Raw genomic sequence first — 21,707 nt, 5'->3', positions numbered from 1 at the left:
TTTGAGCACTCTTGATAGTCTCAGCATTCTTACGACAGACATTCGAATAGCCTTTTCTAACGGAGAGTACCTTGTGGGTGTTTTTCTAGATATTACTTCTGCATATGATAATGTTCTTCTTCCGGTACTCAGGCAAAAACTGCAACAGCTGAGTATCCCTCCGAGGATGACTCATTTCATATGTAATCTGCTTTTTTGCAGATCAATTTCTGTTAAATACCAAAATTGTATTCTGCCCCCCCGATTAGTCTGGAAAGGTCTCCCGCAAGGCTCAGTCCTCAGCCCTCTGCTTTATAGCATTTATACTCACGATCTCGAGCTGTCTGTTAATAACTTTTGTAACATTCTTCAATATGCTGATGACATTGTATTATATCTTAGATCTCCTTCAGTCCAAAACTTAACATTGCAATTAAACTCTGCTTTGCATTATCTTGACCTATGGCTCTCTGACCATGGCTTATCTTTATCAGTAGATAAGACTCAGGCAGTTGCTTTTACACGAAAAAGGTTAATCCCCGTCTTTGATCTGTTTTGTGGGGATCAGCGTATCAACTTTGTCAATAAGGCGAAATTCTTAGGCATCATACTCGATAACAAGCTGAACGGAATTTGTCACTCTGAGCATATTATCAAAAAGTGTGAAAAAGGCATTAACGTCCTCAGAGCAGTCTCAGGTGTCTGGTGGGGAGCTCACCCCTATTCTCTCAAACTACTGTACAATGCAATAGTTCGTAGTCATTTGGACTATGGACTATTTGTTTTAGACCCATTTAATAAATCTGCATCCGATAAACTCAATAAAATCCAACATAAATGCCTTAGAATAATTATAGGAGCTATGAAGTCTTCTCCTACTAACGCCCTGCAAGTTGAATGTGTTGATCCTCCACTTCAACTGAGAAGACAATTTTTATGCGACCGCTTTGTGGTAAAATCATTACAGCTGTCCTCTCACCCTCTCTGGTCCCGTTTAAACATACTGTCCCAACTATGCGATCGCCCTAATAGTAAATCCTTGCTATTAGACAGTTTTTTAAAATTTACAAAACTCCCTCATCCTATATTAAGATTCAATCTTAATCCTCTTTTTTCCACTCCATTTAGAGCTCTTGTCTATAATCCTCCAATTGTCACAGACCTTGGTCTAATCAAAGGAGCCCCTGATACAAATGTTAAGTTTCAAAGAATTTTTCATCAAAACTGGTCAAACCACCTCCAGATATTTACTGATTCCTCTAAAATATCCCCTGATAGCTGTGTCGGTTCAGCCTGTTGGATACCTAAATTCAAAATTATCCTCCAATTTAAATCCCCTCCTGAAACATCAATTTTTTCTGGTGAAGCGATTGCTATTCTGGAAGCAATCCTATTTGCCCATTCACATGACTTAAGACAGACTGTAATTCTGACAGACTCTTTGAGCTGCCTGCTCGCAATTAGGGAAAATCCGTTTCGTAGCAGGCGAAGATTTTTTATCATTCTTAAGATCAGGGAAGTTTTGCTTGCCTGCCATCAAAAAGGGTTGGAAATATTACTAGTCTGGATTCCAAGCCACTCTGGTATAACAGGCAATGACACTGCAGACTCGTTCGCTAGATCTGCTATATCATCTGGTCTAACTAAGCATTTTAATAATTCTACTCAGGACTTGTGTGCTCTAGCGAAAACTCACCTTGATAAATCCTGGAACTCTCTTTGGAAAGCATCATCAAAATCGAAGGGTAAATTTTATGCTTCTCTCCAACCAGACATTCCAAGGCGACCTTGGTTTTCTCTTCACAGGCAAGCTAATCGTTGGGTCACCACAACTATCTCTCGTATTCGCCTTGGTCATGCATGTACTCCCATACATCTGCGTAAAATTAAAGTTAGAGATCACTCTTTGTGTGAATGTGGTCTAGACGAAGGTTCCTTATCCCATATATTGTTCTCCTGCCCCAATCTCATTCATCCTATATATGACGTTCTCCCTCCTAAAGTCCCTCGCCCTATTAACGTTGAATGTTTGTTAATGTTTGTGTTTAGTCCATTTTGTAAATTTCTATGTAAATATATTGAACGTAATAAGATTAAGTTGTAAATTATTTTGTGATTGTTGTTATGCATTTTAATAGTAGTTGCCTTATTTTATTTACTTTTTATGTAATTATTATTGTTGTGTTGTTTTAGGTTATGGGTCTCCAATTCGTCTAGTGCTATTATGCCTTCAAAATTAATTTGAGCATGTAATCTCGACCGAACCGATCAATCTCCATCGTGTCTTCTCCATCGCACGTGACATTGGCGAAATAATCTGTGCCTCTTTGGCACAAATAAAAGCCACAAAAAAAAAAAAAATAAATAAAAATGCCTGCATTCTTTATTTTTCGAAACATGAGATTATAAAGACTTCTTAGTCCCAGAATCAAGGTAGTTACTTAAAATCTCCAGGCAAAAACCTTACACACTTTCATTAATCTAATATATGATTTGAATCCAGGTCCTCAGTCTTACAAGCTACACTATCAAAGATTCAGTCAGACTAAAGCCCACCTACATTTGAAATCCATGAGTAATATCCATTAATATCTTTCTTATTATGATCGAACAAATGTTTAATTTATACAATGCAATAGATAATTTAAAATCACACGTACATTTTATATATCATCACTTTATGTAATGTATTGTTATAAGGCACACATAAATGAAGCTTCGTATATTTGAAATACTGGGAATACTATTATTGAAGGATTGTGTATGTGTGAGTATTTTGTTTGATACTGACAACTGACTGACTGGAAAAAGCAACAGTCTGTAAATTTCCCACTGCTGGGCTAAGGCCTCCTCTCCCACGAAGGGGAGGGTTTGGAACATATTCCACCACGCTGTTCCAATTCGAGTTGGAATGCACATGTGGCAGAATTTCGATGAACTTATACTCACGATGTTTTCCTTTACAGCCGAGCACGAGATGAATTATAAACATAATTCCCACCACTGGGCCATCTGAGCTCTCCTTATTTAATTAATTTGCGAAGACCCAATATCGTAACTAATCAGGTTAATCCAAGGCGATGATTGCGACTTTTTCCTTATTTTAAACTTATCCCCAACAAATAATAGATCATATATAGACATAGACACATATGTTTTATGAAAAGTAAGGTTTAGTTTTTCTTTTAACGAGCAAAGGCTGGGTTCCATATAGTGTTAATATTATAATACCTACCCTCCGTACCAATCTTACAATCTTAAAAGAAATCCCGAAATATTGACTACGCATCTTTTATGGGAGGGTATTATAATTCAGCTTGTGTTCATCTACAGTCCCTTCTTAACGATCTCTTAATGCATACTTAATATCGGTCTCCCACAATATCTTGACATTTTATTATTAAGAGCTTATATCGATCGAGCGAAACATGAGAATACCATAACATTTTTGGGATTAAAGGAATAAGTTAGTTATGTTTACAACATATCACATCATCCTGTAAATTTTACCACTGCTGAGCTAAGGCCTCCTCTCACTTGGAGGACAACATTTGGAGCATATTCCATGACGCTGCTCCAATGCGGGTTAGGGGATACCCATTTTGAATTTCGTTGCAATTTATCACATGCTTTTCTCACGATGTTTTCCTTCACTGAGCACGAGATGAATTATAAACATAAATTAAGCACATGACAATTTAGTAGTACTTGCCTGGGTTAGAACTCTCAATCATCGGTTCAGACGCATGCCTTCTAACTACATGACAATTTTATCTCTTACTCATAAGTGAAGAATCACTTGTGATTGACCAAACCAATTTGGAACTGCTCACTTGTCAAATATTCTACCTCTAAACAGCTTGCTTGGTATTGTTGTGTTTTGATTTGAAAAGTGATTGAGCCAATGTAATTAGAGGTACAAGACACATAACACCCAAGTGCCAAATGTTGGTGGCGTATTGGTGATACGTGATTGTTAATATTTGTAGTTTGTAAATGTTGTAAAAGAGTAACTACTGAGTTTCCTGTCGGTTCTTCTCGGTAGAATCTAATTTCCAAACCGGTGGTAGCTTCACTTAATTGTAAAATGACGACTCAAAAGTGCTTGTAAAAGCCTACATGAATAAAGTTGGTTTTGATTTTGATTTCTTACCACGCGAATTTCAATGGGTAAACGTTTCATATGGGATAGGTATATATGTCTATACTAATATTACAAATTAGGTTAGTATGTAGGTAGAGAACAATCTCTGGAACTAATGATCTGAATCTATAACATACTTCATTGGTAGCTTTATTATTCCTGAGCAGTGTAGCGTGGTATAAATCATATTTATATCGTACATTTTTCATATTAGGTACTGCCATTGTAATCGGTCATTATTATAATAAAGTGAGACAGCGTGGTGGTGACAGTACACGGCTTGTTGGGGAGATGCTTGAACGGTCTCTAGAGGCCACCTCAACAACGCCACAGACATCAAGATATATGAGAACAAGATAGTAAGCGATTAATTCACGAAACTATTTTCAAAAGAGATCAAGTATCAAAACTATACTGTAAAATAAATTAATTAAAAAAAACTGACATTCGAATTGTTCTTTTTCAAAAAAAAAAAAAATATCTCTTAAAGGTTATCGAACTATATATCATACGACACGCTTTGAACAGCTTCACACCCAAAACCTTATTCGTCACCATTGCGTGTTATTAAACGACATCGTAAAAAAAAACAGTAAATTCTATACTAAAAGTTTGATCTAGTTTATGTTGGAAATAAAAAGTCATTCAATACCAATGAAGAAAATGTTCTCAAGGCAAATGTATATTCGAGCCACCAGTTTAACTTGAACCGTTTTAAATATGCACTCGTAACCGTTAAAATGTCAGTCTGGAGATAAATCGTGATAGGTTGAGCTCTGAATCTGTCTTAATAAGAAAATAAGCGGCTAAAGGCAAACCGTTGGAAGAGTTATGCTTTCCACCCACTCACCATACGTTCGAACTACTGGGGCTACTGGGGGCACAGGCCTGTTTTGGTATATTAACATTTTTGATCTTTATTTAGCCAATCGTAGTCTAGATCAATGGCCAGTGGACGGAAACTTCCTGGAAAAGCGAGACTGATATTAATCGAGATACAAAAGTTCCCGTTTCTTCATCTTCTCCATTAATTTCTGTCCCCAAATTTCTTCAGGATAATGGTCTATCTGTCTGCATTTGCCAATCTAGTTTTTGCTTAGTTTTCACTCCCATTATTTCTTCGAGATACTTCTTGGAAATAGGCTGAATGGGCTGTATTAATAACAGTCTCTTTTTCGCCAATTGGCTAATAACCTTGCCATCACTAGCGTCACGGCAAAAAAGCAGAACATACTAATTGATCCGATATTTGCCAGTCCACTGCCAGTGAAGACATTGTTAATTCTAATCCAATTAACGCGTCGACATATAAAACGTACGAACCATTTCGGGTAACATTAAAACCCATTAATCAAGATTAAAGATGTTGATGAATACGTCCATTTACGTAATACGCTTTTGAATTTTTTCCTTTACACTTTGAGATTTTTCATTCGCGATATAACTTAATAAATTATTTAATAAAATATATTTATTATTTCCGCCGCACTACTGTTAAGTAATAGCGGTATTTTTATTCGGCCCGCATTGCAGGCGAGGAAAATCGATGTCACTTGAATAACGTCGAAATGCATATGCAAAAGATTGAATCCGAAACACGGCTATATTTCTCATAAATTAGAGTTTAAATCAAAATCACGGAATCGACGAAGTGTTATAGAAAGTTGTTTTAAATTTCAGGCAAAAATGTATTAACATTTCGACAATATTTGACAAAACTATTTACTAGTTTTTCTGTCCTAATTTGATGATGATTTATTACTGATTAATTTCGACCTGATCCTTAAAAGAGAACAGACACCTTCACTGTGGACACAGGTTAACAAACAAAAATGGAATTCGTATTCCGTTGAGACGAAAAATCCGTCACGAAAAGACTTCAGGTAAAGGATTAAGGGCTTTAATACTTTCTGAGACAAAAGTGGTGAAACGCTCCAAACTCCGAGCAACTAAAAATGTCTTAACAAAAAACCCAATATTGTTATTGCGTTTCAAAGACCGTTTGGAATTTTTCAATAGAAGTATCCTCAAAAGTCGATATGGTTTATTTACGTAAAGACTCAGCTGATTTTAATAAGGTACTTGACATCAATATTCACGATTAGCATTGTCAAGTAATTTGCATGTATAATGAAGCACAGAAATGTCAGGCACCCAGAATTGCCCTAATCTTGCGAGATACTATCTTGTCTTCTGATCTCTGATAGGGACTTGGGATCTTATGATAGACAGAAATAATACCGATAGTCTAATTAAAACTGGTGTAGTCGTTCTTAAGAACCCAGATACTGAATTTTTAGTGTTTAATTTGTGTTTGTAATTCATCTCAAGCTCGGTGGTGAAGAAGAACATCGTAAGGAAACCTGAATGTGCCTAATTTAAACGAAATTCTACCACATGTGAGTTCGAATATGTGGTGAAAAAAGGTCTTAACGTCTCCACGTTAATGGGAGAGGATGCCTTAGCCCAGCTGTGGGAAATTTACAGACTGTTACTGTTCTATTATAAACCAGTTTATAAGATACTTCAAAGATATCATCAGACTCCAAGACCACACATATGAAGGGATTTGATTACTTTTATTATTAAAGGTAGAACGAAAAAACCATTAAAGCTACAGAAAAAAAGTTTTTTAGAAAAACCTTTTTTAGTTTTGGTTATTTTGTAAAAATATATTTTAAATTTTACTGGATACATTGGTACGGTCACTTCACAGTTAGAGTGCTCAGAATTTATTGCCAAACATTTCTATTAAATATAAAATATTTTAAATCCGACTTACATTTTACGCTTTTATTTAAATTCACCTGTTTGTGAGTGTGGATCAAATATACCAAGCTCAATTATAGACTAGGTAATCTTTACCGATTAAGGTGAAATTTCGCACAAATGTAATGAACATTAAAAGACTAATTGATGATTGATTTAATTTCTGTTTATAATTCATCTCATGCTCGGTGGTGAAGGAAAATATCGTGAGGAAACCTGCCTGTGTCAAATTTCATAAAAATTCTGACACATGTGTATTCAACCAACCCGCATTGGAACAGTGGGCTGGAATATGTTCCAAACCTTCTCTTGTAAAAGACCTCAAAGGGCGAGGAGGCCATAGCCCAGTAGTGGAAAATTTAAAGGCTGTTGTTATTCATGTGCTGATGATACTAATGCTATTAAATTCACATTGAATATAATGTAATAAACCTGCACTGCACGATTTTATCCGTCTTATACATACTGCTGTTGGCTGTAATGTGATGTTAAATAACTTCCTCAAGAATTGGACTGTCAAATGCAAAAATATATTTAACTAGTTCAAGAGATTAGTTTCCAAATCAAAAATGAAAGAGATCGTTTCGATTAAACCTGGTGATACAGAAATTTTATTTTGAACCTTAACCACCTACAAATAAGATAAAATATAGCTCAATTTAAATATATTATTAAGGTTTCCATCTTAGCAGCAAACTCACTTTGCTCATGGTACTTTTTTATTTTTACTCTTTATATTGATTGTCTCGCTGGTCTTGTGGCTGGGTAAATGGGCGAAATGATGAAAAGGATATTGGGTTTGTCTATTAAATAATTTCCAGTAAGAGCCTGAAGGCCTGAAGCCTGGACATATGGAAGTGTTACATTTTCAGGGAGCCGAGAAGTAAAAATGTGGTATTTTTTCTTCAGACTCAATGCAAGATAAAAAGAGGTTTATTTCAAATAGGTTATATATATAAATTTTTTAATTTTATTATTTTTAATTTACGCATGATATGCTTTTGACGAAATAATAATTATTACATTTTGCTTTCTATATGCTCTTACGTAGTACCAATTGATGTCTTTTCACTTTACGTTTCTTTTATTATATCAACTAAATCTAGGTAACTGGGACGTGCAAAAATGACACGCCCATCTCTATATTGACTGACCTCTTAAAAATAGAAATTATAACGCTATAGATACAAGGCTTACCAGCGTCATAGAAATACTAAGGTTACTATAAACGCACATTGTCGATTTTAACCTATTATAATTTAGCAGCGGTTGATAATTTTGATCCTGATTTTTATTAAGGCATTTTTTTGTCATAAGTTATATGATATAACATTGTAAGGTAGATGGGTAAGGAGGCTGATAATAGCTGTTCCATAGACATTGGCGCCATAAGGAAAGACATACATCCCCAATTCATCACCAATCTTTGGTTTGTCTGTAACATTGGCTTACTCATCCTTTAAACTGGAACACAGCAATACCAATTATCGCTACTTGGTGAGAGAATATATGCTAACCACTATGTGACCTAAAGTCATAAAACTAATTTAAACCCTGAAAAGAAAACAGAAACATCAAGATTGCAAACATATTCCATAATGCTAATCCATTACTGTGTCTCAGATACACGAAATTATAACGGAGCTCTTCCCACACATGATTACCCAATCATATTTCACGATGTTTTAAAATAAAGGCAAAAGCACATTGATGACGTGTTATATCCGCCGATCAAATTATTGATTAGAAGTGACAGGAAAATGTACAATGTGCGTTCGGATTTATATTAAGAATAACTCAAGAGGCGTTGATGATATAAATGAATGTATTAAATTCGTTCCGATTTAAAAGCATTGGAATTATCGCGTGGTTTTTTATAAATGTTTGTGTTATAACCATTATTCCATACTATTGAATCTATTAAAAATATCGGGCTGAGATTCATTTATAAATCGCAGTATCATCACTATCAGGACATATTATGAAACAAAGTCTTTTTACCTCGTCTGTCTGTCTGCATGTTCGCGATAAATACTGAACGGTTTTTATGCGGTTCTTCGCACAAGTGCAAGACTGATACTAAATATAATACATTACTTGTTTATTTACGACATCACATTAGATACTTCTAAATTTATCAGTGTTTCTTTACTATATTGTCTATGTATTATATACAGAAACCTTTAATCAGAAGCGTTTGAATTTAACAAAAAAAAAATATATATATTATTGCAGCCTAAGTTACTCCTCATTATATCATTTATCTTTCAGCCCGTTAAAAACGGTCCAGTCATTCCAGAGATTAGCTGGAACAAACAGACGAACAAAAATTATAAAAAATATTATTTTGGTGTATAAACCGCGTGTACATACAAATGCATTGAGTAAAAACGGCCTGTTTTAATATTACAAAAGAATATTAGTATAAATTAAATGCGTCTTATTAAATTATTACTTTTGTTGCCAGTGCTATGAATAAATAAAATATTACGTTTATTTAAAAGCTGGCCGCGGTTTTAAACGATTTTGATTCGCCCACGTCTAAAGAATTCGTCTATCAAATACAAAAATAATCATACGTCGTGGTATGAAAAAAATATCAGTGAATTTTATTGATGCGGGCGCAGGTTGACATTAATATAATATAGTGAAGTTGCTCCCCAAACTGTCAATTAAACGTCACTCGAAGTAGACAACTTCACACCTTAACAAAGTGTCTTTTTTAAATTGTGAATGTTTAAATAGGTCTGTGAGTGTTATAGTAGTGCTTAAAGAAGATCTAGATTACATAATAATATTATATAGAATACTATCGGCCAGTTTTATTTATATATTTAATATATTTAGTTTTTATTTATACTTTTTTGTTGTTGCTTCTTGTGACATGATTAAAAATTGACGTTCGATTTATTAAAAATTACGATGGATTATGATGCGGTTTTATTAATAGAGTGATTCGAAAGAGAGGGCAGGGAAGTGTTTGTATATAATACATGTACAATATAGTAAAGAAACACTGATCATTTCGTAAATAAACAAATTCCATAGTATATTTAGTATCAGCTTTACAACCGTGTAATGCCGGGGCGGGTCGCTAGTATTCCCTATATGACGTGTATAAGTATATTTAAAAATACATAGAGTAGTGAAATTCTGCATCAAAATTGCATTAAACTCTCAAAGTTTCAACAAAGCTCAAACCTAATCCAGCAATGAATCATAGCTATGATTTCTGCTGCATAATTAATGCGGTTTTACTGACAGTGATTACTTACCCAAGTATATTACTTAGATATTGTAGCCAATATAGGTGCATTGTTTGCGTGGTTCGCTCCGCAAAACGAACTGCGCAAAATATTGCGTGCAAACCGATCATTACTTAAGTGGAATTTGTTAATAGCACTTTTTAATTTGTGTAAAGTAACTACGTGTGAAATGCTTGTAATAATATTATATTTTAAGCTATATAATGATACCTGGGATTTTCTATAAGTATTCCTTTTTTATGGTATAGATTGGTGGACGAGTATATAGGCCACCTGATGGTTAGTGGTCACCATCACTCATAGACAATGAAGCCGTAAGAAATATTAACTATTCCTTACATCGTCAATGCGCCACCAACCTTGGGAACCAGGATTTTATGTCCCTTGTGCTTGTAGTTACACTGGCTTACTCACCCTTCAAACCGGAACACAACAATACTGAGTACTGTTATTTGGCGGTAGAATAACTGATGAGTGGGTGGTACCTACCCAGACGGGCTTGCACAAAGCCCTACCACCAAGTACTATATTTTTGTGTTAATAGTTATAGGTTTAAAGAATTAATCTATATTAATATTATAAATCAGAAGTAACACTGGCTGTCTGTTGCTCTTTGACGATCTAAACGCTGAAATAAATTTGATGACATTTCGTATGAAGCAAACTTCAACTCCAAGAAAGGACATAGGCTACTTATTTGCCTAACATGTGACAACCAGGTCATCATTAGGTTCTATTAGTCATATTTAGAGAGTCATCAAAGCTCTTACGTAACTATGTCTAAAGACGCCATAAATTTGTGACATCTTCATTCCATAAACGGTTTAGAGTATTCTAAGATATTTTAGAAAACTTTTGGGTGCAAAATTTTGTAACATCAGATTAGAGTTATTACGGAAATTCTTCAGCAAATACGTGTAGTTCAGACAAGGATATTTAAGATACATCATAAATTATAATGCCGTTGGTATTGATGGTAAAAACGGGTGAAATCATTAATTCTATTGGTTATTAATCTTATGGACCAACTGCGTCGCGTCTATTTTGGTTTCCACTATATTATTACTAACTTATGATGAATTCTGGTAAATATAACGTGTACTATTAATAATTCGACCAAACATACAGAAGCTCTAATAATAGTTTTTAAAATTTGAAAGAGTATATTGGTTGGTACAATAAATCAGCAGTATAAGATTAAATTATGATTTCTTCCACTGATAGGAGTTTGGGGAAGTCTCTTTGAGCAGTTACCATTTCATCAAGTAAGATATCCAGTGCCATAATGGCGTATTTGTGTGTTGATACGATTTATAATAATTTTTGAAATACCAGTGTAGATGACGTAGCTGATGATCAAGGCGTATGAAATGTACCCATGTTTTGTGGAAACATAGAACGCACCCTCTCTATTCGACGTCCTATAGTACCCTGGGATAATCCGAAGAGGCAGAGATACTTGGTGCAGGATCAGTCTTCTTGTCTGTCTTAGCACAAGAGTATAAACACAACCAGCTTCCTTATTCAATTCTGCTGTTGTTTTTCTTCGTTGAGAAATCCAATAACGTATTATTACCCCAATTTGTAATTTGAACTCTAGGATCTTGGCTTTTGAAGCCTCACAAGCTAGCCACTAGACCAAACGAGACTTTCACCATAATCTTTGTAATACTATATATTTATGAAGAATTAGGTATATATTTTTAAGCATGTTTTACGCACGCAAAGATTATAAGATTTGCTATAGATTAATTATATGGTAAGACAGTACATACAGCTAAAATGTATGTATGTTATGTGTTAAAATGTATTGGCTATACCTATACTAAAATTGGAGTATCTGTTTGTAATATTAAAATAGCCCTTTTTTATTCAATGCCTATGTATACGCGGCACATATACCATAATAACATTTTTTACAATTTTTGTCTTTCAGTCTGTTTGTGCCCGCTAATCTCTGGAACGACTGGACCTATTTTGACGAGACTTTCACTGGTAGATAACTGATATAATAAGGAGTAACTTAGGCTACAATAATATTTTTTTTTGTTAAATTCAAACGCGTACAAGGTCGCGTGCACAGCTAGTATTAAATAAAATAAAAGAATACATATTAACAACAGCGTACGTCGTTTCTAATTTGGAATTAAATAACGCAATTTTTATGTTTGTCTTAAGAATTGATGTATGTTATACTTTTATTACCTATTATTTACAAATGGCGGCCATTAGTTATAATAAAATAATATCTACTTCAATCAACAGAACTTAATTTGGACTAAATATTTACTTAAATATTTACAAGAAGCCCAATCGAATTGAAAGCGATTACGTTAGTAAATTAAGCGAATACATTTTCAAAGGCTTTTCAGAACTTAAATAGGTTAAAATCAATGGAGCCTAACCTATTGGTGGCGTAACGGGAATTGGGTTACGACACTTCATCAATTTTTCCTGCTGATGTGTTATTGAAGTGATAAATGTATGAGCAATGTATTGTATTTTAGATTTTTATTAATACCGAATGTCTTTTTTTTAAATTTCATATTAATATAATATCCACAGACATGTAGTCATTGCCTTTGATGTATTTTATCCTTTAGATTTTTCTTTATTTGAACTGGCAACAATCATCACGTAAGCAAAGGGTTAATCCCCCTTCCAGACTTTCCCCTGTATCTCTATCTTTCTATTGTATACAATTTTATATAATAATCGTTGTAGCGAGCGGTTATCGAAACGAAAATTATTTATTTTCTTATATAGCGCATTAATCAAAACAATAAAAACAGGCTAAAATTAAAAAGCTCGTGTGTGTGAATTACTACTGTATATGATAATCGATGTGTGCGTGCTTATGATGTCTGTTTAATAGTTTAAATTTGTAAGACAAATTGTCGTAATGGATAACCGTAATCAATTATTTTTTTGATAATGTATTAATAATATTATTCATGAACTATTTTTTAATAATGTTGCCATATACATTTTGGGCAAACATTTCTCGTTTCATTTGATTTATATTTAAAACAATGTTCATTGGGACAAAGTCTCCACTTTGGTTATAACTTATTTGTAGACGTATATATAAAACTAGTAGTATCTCGCGGCTTGACTTGTTTTATGGTGTTGGTTGTCACGTGTCAGGCAAAAAAAGTACCCTGGGGGTCCTTTCTTGGAGTTTAAGTTTGCTTCATACCAAATTTCATCAAATTCGTTTCAGCGGTTTGGTCGTTAAAGAGCGACATACAGACAGACAGAGTTACTTTCTCATTTATAATATTAATATAGATAAATGGTAACACTATTGCACGTGATAATTAATTAGCGTCGAGATATAATCTTTAGAGTCGAGATGGCCCAGTGGTTAGAACGCGTGCATCTTAACCGATGATTGCAGGTTCAAACCCAGGCAAGCGCCGCTGATTCATGTGCTTAATTTGTCTTTATAATTCATTTCGTGCTCAGCGGTGAAGGAAACATCGTGAGGAAACCTGCATGTGACAAATTTCATAGAAATTCTGCCACATGCGTATTCCACCAACCCGCATTGGAACAGCGTGGTGGAATACGTTCCAAACCTTCTCCTCAAAGGGAGAGGAGGCCTTTAGCCCAGATGTGGGAATTTACAGGCTGTTGTTGCTGCATATCTTTAAGATTAATTAATTATACTAATGGTTGTTTTATTTTATTACAAATTCATAGTCGAGTTACCGGTCATTTTTTTGTTACTTTTATTTTCCATTACTTTACTATCAACGGTGTAGTTAACGATACAGTTTTCGAACTAAGTGACCTATATAAGCTTATGAGCCAATGCTTGGCTTATAAAATTTTCGATGTACATATAAACAAAATCATTTTGGATAGTATATGTAAGGAAATAGAATATATTAAACAAATGTTTTTAGAAGCGTTATATACTATTAATATTCATCGAAATACTTTTAAAAGTTGAAATTGAAAACAGACATAAAATTGTCGTTAACGTAATAATTGGCATAGAGCATTGGAATATTCTAGAATGGAAGATTCTAGAATAACTGTTTTCTTTTACCGAGATTTTTTGAATCGTGAGAAGCTACAGTTAAAGTATCGATTCTAATGCGAGCAAACAAGACCCAAGAAACCATTGACCCGATTTCAACAACGTTTTAAACTTTTGGTTGATTTAAATATTCTTTGAATACAATATATATTTTCACTAAGTTCCCTTTTACGATCAAATTTAGAACATTATTTTCATTAATCTTCTACAAAATGTACTTAAGTGACATTTATTCAACGTTATTTAGTTGAAGATTATTCTCTCTCTTTCTGTCTTTACTGGTTTAACATTTGAAAGAAAAAGACGAATGGTTTAACTAAGCACAGCTATTAAATTGTCTGATATTATGATCCTTAAAAGAGATGCAACCTGTAATATGAAACAAAAAGCCTAACACAGTGACAACAATTACGGCTACGCAAAAAGGTTTTAACTAATTTTGATTTTCATTTATTCATATTCGAATACATAAATAGAAGAGAAGAGCCGTGATGTCCCAGTGGTTAGAACGCGTGCATCTTAACCGATGATTTCGGTTTCAAACCCAGGCAAGCACCACTATATATGTATATGTGCTTATTTTGTGTTTATAATTCATCTCGTGCGTGAAGAAACCTGCATGTGTCTAATTTCATCGAAATTCTGCCACATGTGCATTCCACCAACCCGCATTGGAACAGCTTGGTGGAATATGTTCTAAGCCTTCTCCTTAATGGGAGAGAAGGCCTTAGCTCAGCAGTGGGAAATTTCCAGGCTGTTACTTTCCTTTTTTTTTAAGAAGTTTCGATATCGGTGTAGAAATGAAAATTAATTGTACGAATACTTAAAATACTTCTGTTTAGAAGTTAATAGAAGTTTTTATTAAATAATTAATAAAAACTTCTATTAATTATTTAAACTTATGATATTTTTAAATTAAAGTTAATTAAATTTATATTTTTATACGAGTGCATGTATGCGAACATGTTCTTATACATATATAAATATATAATGTATGTTATCGTTAATTATTCAGTCATTGTTTTTTGGTGTATTTACTTTACGTCTTATATTTACCTGAGAAAGAATATTTGGTTTAATGACTTCAATTGGTAGCTTTTATAGCTCTGTATTTTTATATAATAATAATAATAATTTATTATCTCTCACACATTATAGCTCAAATGATAAGTACGTGTGAGGCAGGAGCCCAAAGTAAGTTACCTTGTACTATAGGGTCTCTTGGAATGTATTGAGTATGTGTGGTTTCAATCAGATAAACAAGTCTGATCTTTTATTTTGAAGTTTCAGAATTGAAATCTTTGGTCTATACTATAAAGTTGCAGAATTTGACGACATTATTAACAATATTGCACCCACAACTGACCTTATTATAAAGTTTTTTTTGAGGTCCTCTGGAGTTTCGAAGTCCAGGGTCTACGGATAAAGCCGTTTGTTTCACTTCCGAACTATCTTAGATCTTATTAGATTATGACACTGAAAGTAGTAAGAATGCGTTTAGTTTATCATGGAATAAATCGGAAAGGACAATATCATATACGTATACATATTTATCATTTCACTCAAGCGAATAATATACATTGATATAAATTCCGAGTTCGCTAGTAAGTCATCATAAGCCTTTGATTACAAGCTACTTTAAATGTATCTTAGCATTACAGCGGGGATTTAGTGGTATTACGCGTCAGAATATTAATAGATACAGTTGAGTTACACAGGGGGTAATATTAGGTCACGATTATTATATTATTTATATCGTTGAAGTTTTAAGTTTATTGATGATTACAGTGTCAAAAAATTATTTCAATTTAATAAAACTAGACTAGACTAGACAAGTAGACATTGTCCTTGGGTCAAATAGCATTTTTTTCGCAAGAATTTCTTTAGGTAAGAATTAAGGATTCATACGCTAAGTTGTTAAATACTGTTTCGATTTTTTTATGAAATTTATTTATTTATTTTTGTTTGAAACGCGAAATTGGTGCTTGCTTGGAATGTAAATATTAGACTTTTAAAAGGTAAAATATACAGCAATTGTATTTTGTAAATAATTGATAACCTGGGAAGATAAATAAGATCCTACTAAAATGAGTACCTTAAATAAATTGTTTGTTTTGTATATCTGATATTTACATTGCGATTCTCACAAGTATCAGTTGTAGAAATATGAAAAAAACACGCGTTTTTCCGCAGCACGTAAAGTATTTAGACGAAGAAATCGGACATTCTCTAAAATTATATTTAGTAAAGCGTCTCAGTTCTTATGAAATGTTATACTGCCAAACAAAAACTTTGTTATTCTTTCCTTCTACCAGTTGAATATGTTTCAGATTATTTTAGTATTATTTTTTCTATATTTAGTATTTATATTGGCCCTTGTCGTCTTGACAGCATCACAGGTATGGAAACTCGAGTTCTGAGACACAGCCAAGAAAAATAAGGTCCATATGAGGTCGCCAAAAGTCTAAGTTTCTTGGCATTGATCTAGATCTGCCAATTTTATTTTAATGCTAATCTCTACTACCCTTATTGAATATATATAGAATTGACTCGATAAAGTTATTCGCCATAATTTCAAGTTCATTATGAGTAAAATTATTTGCCACCATTTCATGATCATTATCAGATAAACGTGATAGAGAACAGCACTCTTTTGCTGTTTTTCTAATCTAGGATGAAGATGAGCTGTCAGTGGACAACTCAGGATAAAAAAATGATGCGACTATATAAATTTAAAGGTTAGTTTTATTTGTAGCCACGTCTAGCAACAAATTGGATAAATATTTCACGTGATTAATTAGCTCTTAAAATAAGTCTTGTGATCAGCGGTGAAGGATAATATCGTGAGATATACATGTATTGTGTTAGATTAGTGTTGATAAGTTATGACCATGTGTATCTTAAAACCCATGGAATAAAGTGGTGGCTTATCTTTGATTATATAAGATTTATTGACAAATTCCATCATTAAAATAAACGTTTAATACTAAATAAACATACATACACCAAAACAACATTTTTACAATTTTAGTCTGTGGATAATTACATCTAATAAGGAGTAACTTAAGCTACAACAATAACTTGTAAATAAATTCCAGATCACACGAAGTCGCGGGCACAGTTAGTCTAGAATACATTTCCAATTATCCACATGATCGTTGTTCTACATATTCACTAATACAAACCTTTTTTCTTCGCCAATTTACTTTACAATACAAACAAATAATAGACGATATATATCTTCAATATTATTAACCTTTGAAAAACTACCAGAATTAATTGGGACTATTTCATATCTAGATCAGATACAGATACAACAAACATCTGATATCCCAAAGGAGAATAATTCGACTATTCGTTACGTAACTTTGTTGTAGTTATTCGTGAACACGCTGCATTTTATATTGAATTAAAAAGTCGTTGATTTCACGAGAAATTCTTGAATGTTGATACTAAATCAGTTATATCGGCTTGTTGAGAGACACTATCAATACGCTTCTTTATACTTGTAAATTTATCTCTTCCAAGACTTTTCTCTTGTAATGAAACTTTTGAATGACTTTTTAATATAATACTTAGATTCAGATACTATGAGGAATTTAATCTTACATTCAATGGGATTAAATTGATGAGTTACAAGTTCTGTTAGATATAAATTGTGAAGTAGTAGCTTTATAATAAACTAGCTGATCCTGCGGCTTGGTCAGCATGAAATTTGTAAAACTTTTAGGACACAAATTGTCGAACCCCAGTTACCCCCTCGAGGGGTGAATTAAGAGGTTTAAACGTGGCTAGGTAACAGAAAAAGTTCAAAATATTAGTATGGATATAATCCTGTAAAGTGATTTAGTACTCGTACAAGTCTATTTGAATAAAATATATATTTGTCGTAAACATTGATGTTTTGTCTTCTTCCTTCAAATGTAAAAATTAATAATGTGAGAAAGAGTAAGACTAAGAGACGTCAATTAACTTTAATGACAATTAATGAGGTAGTTATTGTCTTATAATCGTTTTAAAAAATGATTATTTGGTATTCAAGTCAATAAGACTCCTCGAATACGTATGTAGGTATATAATATCGATATGAAAATGATTAGGAGCCAAAACGGCTCAGTGGTTAGAACGCGGCCATCTTGATTGTGGGTTCAAACCCGAGCAAGGACCACTAAATATTCATGTGCTTAATTTGTGTTTATAATTCATCTCATGTTTAGCAGCGAATGTTAACTTCGTAAGGAAACCTGTATGTTTAATTTCTTCGAAATTCTACCACATGTGTATATCACCCGCATTGGAACATGTTCTAAACCATTGAAAAGGAGAGGAGGCCATATCCCAGCAGTGGGAAACAGGCTGTCAATTTAATGATTTTGCTATAATGATCGATATAATATCAAAATTGTTAGAGGACTTTACTGTACGAGCGTTTACAGACGTCACACCTACACCTTTTATTAATGTACGCACGAACACTAAAAATACACCAAAACTTATAGAGCTAAACGAAATCCATATTATAACTCGATTATTAATACTAAAGGTTTCAGTGATAAGACGGACATTACTTAAGTAAGTCAACATTTAGTAGGAGACATATATACTTTGCATCATATGACAGTAAATAAAAATAAGGGAGTGACCCTTAGGGAAAACAATTGCGGCCCAATCCCTGCTATGACATCTATATCATATGTAAGTTCCCTAACCGCTGAGAATTAAATATCTGTGGTTTAACACTAAAAATATCAATATCAATAATTCAAAAAAATATATAATAAAATCAGAATAGAAACGTCTTAAAGATGTTCGTTGGTTTATATAACATATGTCTTTTAGTGTCAGGAATATTAAACTATTTAAGCTAAAAACGGTTTAGTCTAATTTATATAGTCTAACGTTTATATTCGTCTAAAACCTTTTAGTCGTTTTCTCTTTTCTTTTATAATTTGGCAAATGATAAAAAGTCACTTATTTATTTTCAAATACTCAGAGTTATATATTTTAAAAGAAAATGAAACCAAATTGGTTTTGCATTTTGAACCTACAATTTTCGTTCAACAGTCACGAGCACAATCATCTAGGCCATCTGTGCTCCGCGAAGGAGTACACGTAAACATTCGATTTAGAGTACAATTTAATATATTTTATGTCTACATGTCGCATAAATTGTACGTTTGTTTGTCGTGTTATAAAGTTGAACGTGTAAACCCATCGTAAACACAGTGTAAACATACAAAGCGTTAGAACAATATACAGTTCGGAGGCGCGTGACTTCCACCACTTTGGGTTGACGCGGCGGCCATTTTGTTTACGTGTAGGTAGATGAGACATTTTACGGCATGCATTTTATTATCGTCATAATATTTCTCGTTGTATTCGATTTAGAGTATATTCGTGTATTGATTTTTCTTTTTTCTAATTCAAAGCTTTATCGCCTGTGTAAGATTTTCTATGCCGCGATATTTATAGTATTTTTTATTTGATCGTTCCGTTGGTTTAGTCTAGACATACAAGACCAGCTTATAGCCACTTCAGAAATCTAATTTTACAATCCGCGTCGATAACAAAGGTTCTTCGACGCATAGCCTAATTTCTGATTTGATTCTTTAAATATTTCCTAATCGCTTCTTTAATATATTTTGGACTAACAATGGTCAGGATGATGACTTTTCATCAGGCCGCCTTGCCAGTATCTACCTTTTTAATTCCTTTAAAGGTACTCAAATCATAGCACACTTTTCCTGTTTTAAAAATCATTACCAAATGGCATCCACGAGCTGTATAGAAAAAAAAATATAGTGCTGTGATAAGCTGAGTGTATATAACACTAACTCTTGGCCAAATTTTGTTAAGAATAGCGTCATGACTCTGAGGTTACAAACTGTGGTGTACCTAATCCGCAAACAAGGTTCATAAGAATTTGGGAATTAAATTTATTTACTTTGGATAACTTCTCCATATTTTTGTTCTATCGTACCATTCGTTCTCATTCCATTTGTTCTGTCGCCATAATAAGTTGAATGATAGCAATATAAATTCCAGATTCTAAAGCTATACATAGAAAGTGATTTTACATTTTTATTTTATAAACGAGTATTATCAAATTGATAAAGTAAAGATCAATCATTGACTATGACGAAACAAAGCGAGCTGTCTTTTTTACTTTCATAATTATTATTTGCTAGTGATCAGTGCAGAAGAGCAAAAGAAACGTAATCCTTTTATTCTCTTTATAAAGTAGCAGAAGAATTGTCAACATTAATAAACTGTAGATATGAATTAAATCAATATAGCTCCTCCACGCTTGTTTTGAATTGAATCTGAAGATTGTCATGCACCATCTACTCAGAATCATTGCATAGAAAAACTTCATGCTCTTGCCTCCTTGCTCGTTGGGACTTAATCTTGATACTTATTGAAGATTAACATTTTCCATTCATCATCATCATCATCATCATCCTGCCCTTTTCCCAATTTTATTTGGGGTCGGCGCAGCATGTCTTCTCCTTCCATACTTCTCTGTCAGACGCCATCTCACAAGTAACATTCTTTCTAACCATATCGTCTTTCACACAATCCATCCATCATTTTCTTGGTCATCCTATACCTCTATATCCATCCACATTCATGCTCAAGGCCTTCCTCACAATATGTCCCGAATTCCTCCGCATTACATGCCCATACCATGATAGCCGCCTTCCACATAACTTCTCGGCTATCAGTGTCACTTTCAAACATTTTCCATTCATTAGGAGATTTAATCGTACTGCTTAAATAGTATGATGTATAGAACAGTTACTCGATGTGAAAAAGGCTCATAAGAATTTTTATGAGGTCGAAGAACAAGTGAAAAATAAACAGCATTGCAAATAGCATTATGGCTGTTTCTCTTGGCTCAGTGTTAAAAATTGGTTTATTGCATTAATGAGGTGACCGGTTTGATTTTTTTATTTTGTGTTTACGTTAAAATATGATTCGTTTTGGACGGATGCCAATTACGTCCAGGTACTATGGAAGTAAATCAATTAAATTCTATCGATATTGTAAATATTTTGAAAGTGTTAGCGGAAAGACGATTTTGTTTTCGTGGAACTGTTCCTCTGATTTGTTATTTTGTTTCTTTTCACGTATTATTTGAATTTTAGTATATGCATCTACAGTCCATTAGTTCGGACGAAGACGGAAGCTTCATTTAAAAAAGCCGATGGAATTCTAGTGATTTCCCTTTCATAAAAACGACTACATACTATGCAAATACTGTACTATTCGTTACAAATTACTGAAATAAATGATTTTGAAATTAGAATTTTATTATTAAAGTTATTAATTTCGGAATATTTACCATGGTTTTTGTTTTTTTTCGGTGGAGCTCGATATTTCGACATTTTGTACGAATGTCTTGTTTACGAGAACAAGACATTTATAACTTTGATAATAAAAATAACCATGTTAATTTGAAATCTTATATAGAATTTTATTACCGGTTTCTCCTAATCCC

General features: G+C 33.3%; 2 protein-coding genes across 3 annotated transcripts in view; both read left to right on the top strand.

The window, feature by feature from the left end:
• The window catches only part of LOC124540511 (potassium voltage-gated channel protein Shal), a 98,773-nt gene that overhangs the window by 50,149 nt on the left and 26,917 nt on the right, over nucleotides 1–21,707 (top strand). The window lies entirely within an intron of this gene.
• LOC124540512 lies at nucleotides 194–2,225 on the top strand. Its single transcript, XM_047118136.1, has 2 exons — nucleotides 194–1,724; nucleotides 2,173–2,225. Exons 1-2 carry the CDS (start codon nucleotides 842–844, stop codon nucleotides 2,217–2,219), a joined length of 930 nt encoding a protein of 309 aa, XP_046974092.1. The 5' UTR covers nucleotides 194–841; the 3' UTR covers nucleotides 2,220–2,225.

This window comes from Vanessa cardui, chromosome 25, assembly GCF_905220365.1.
Source record: "Vanessa cardui chromosome 25, ilVanCard2.1, whole genome shotgun sequence".
Taxonomy (NCBI): domain Eukaryota; kingdom Metazoa; phylum Arthropoda; class Insecta; order Lepidoptera; family Nymphalidae; genus Vanessa; species Vanessa cardui.
The sequence above is the reverse complement of the archived record's forward strand: the minus strand, read 5'-3'. Positions and strand labels throughout refer to the sequence as shown.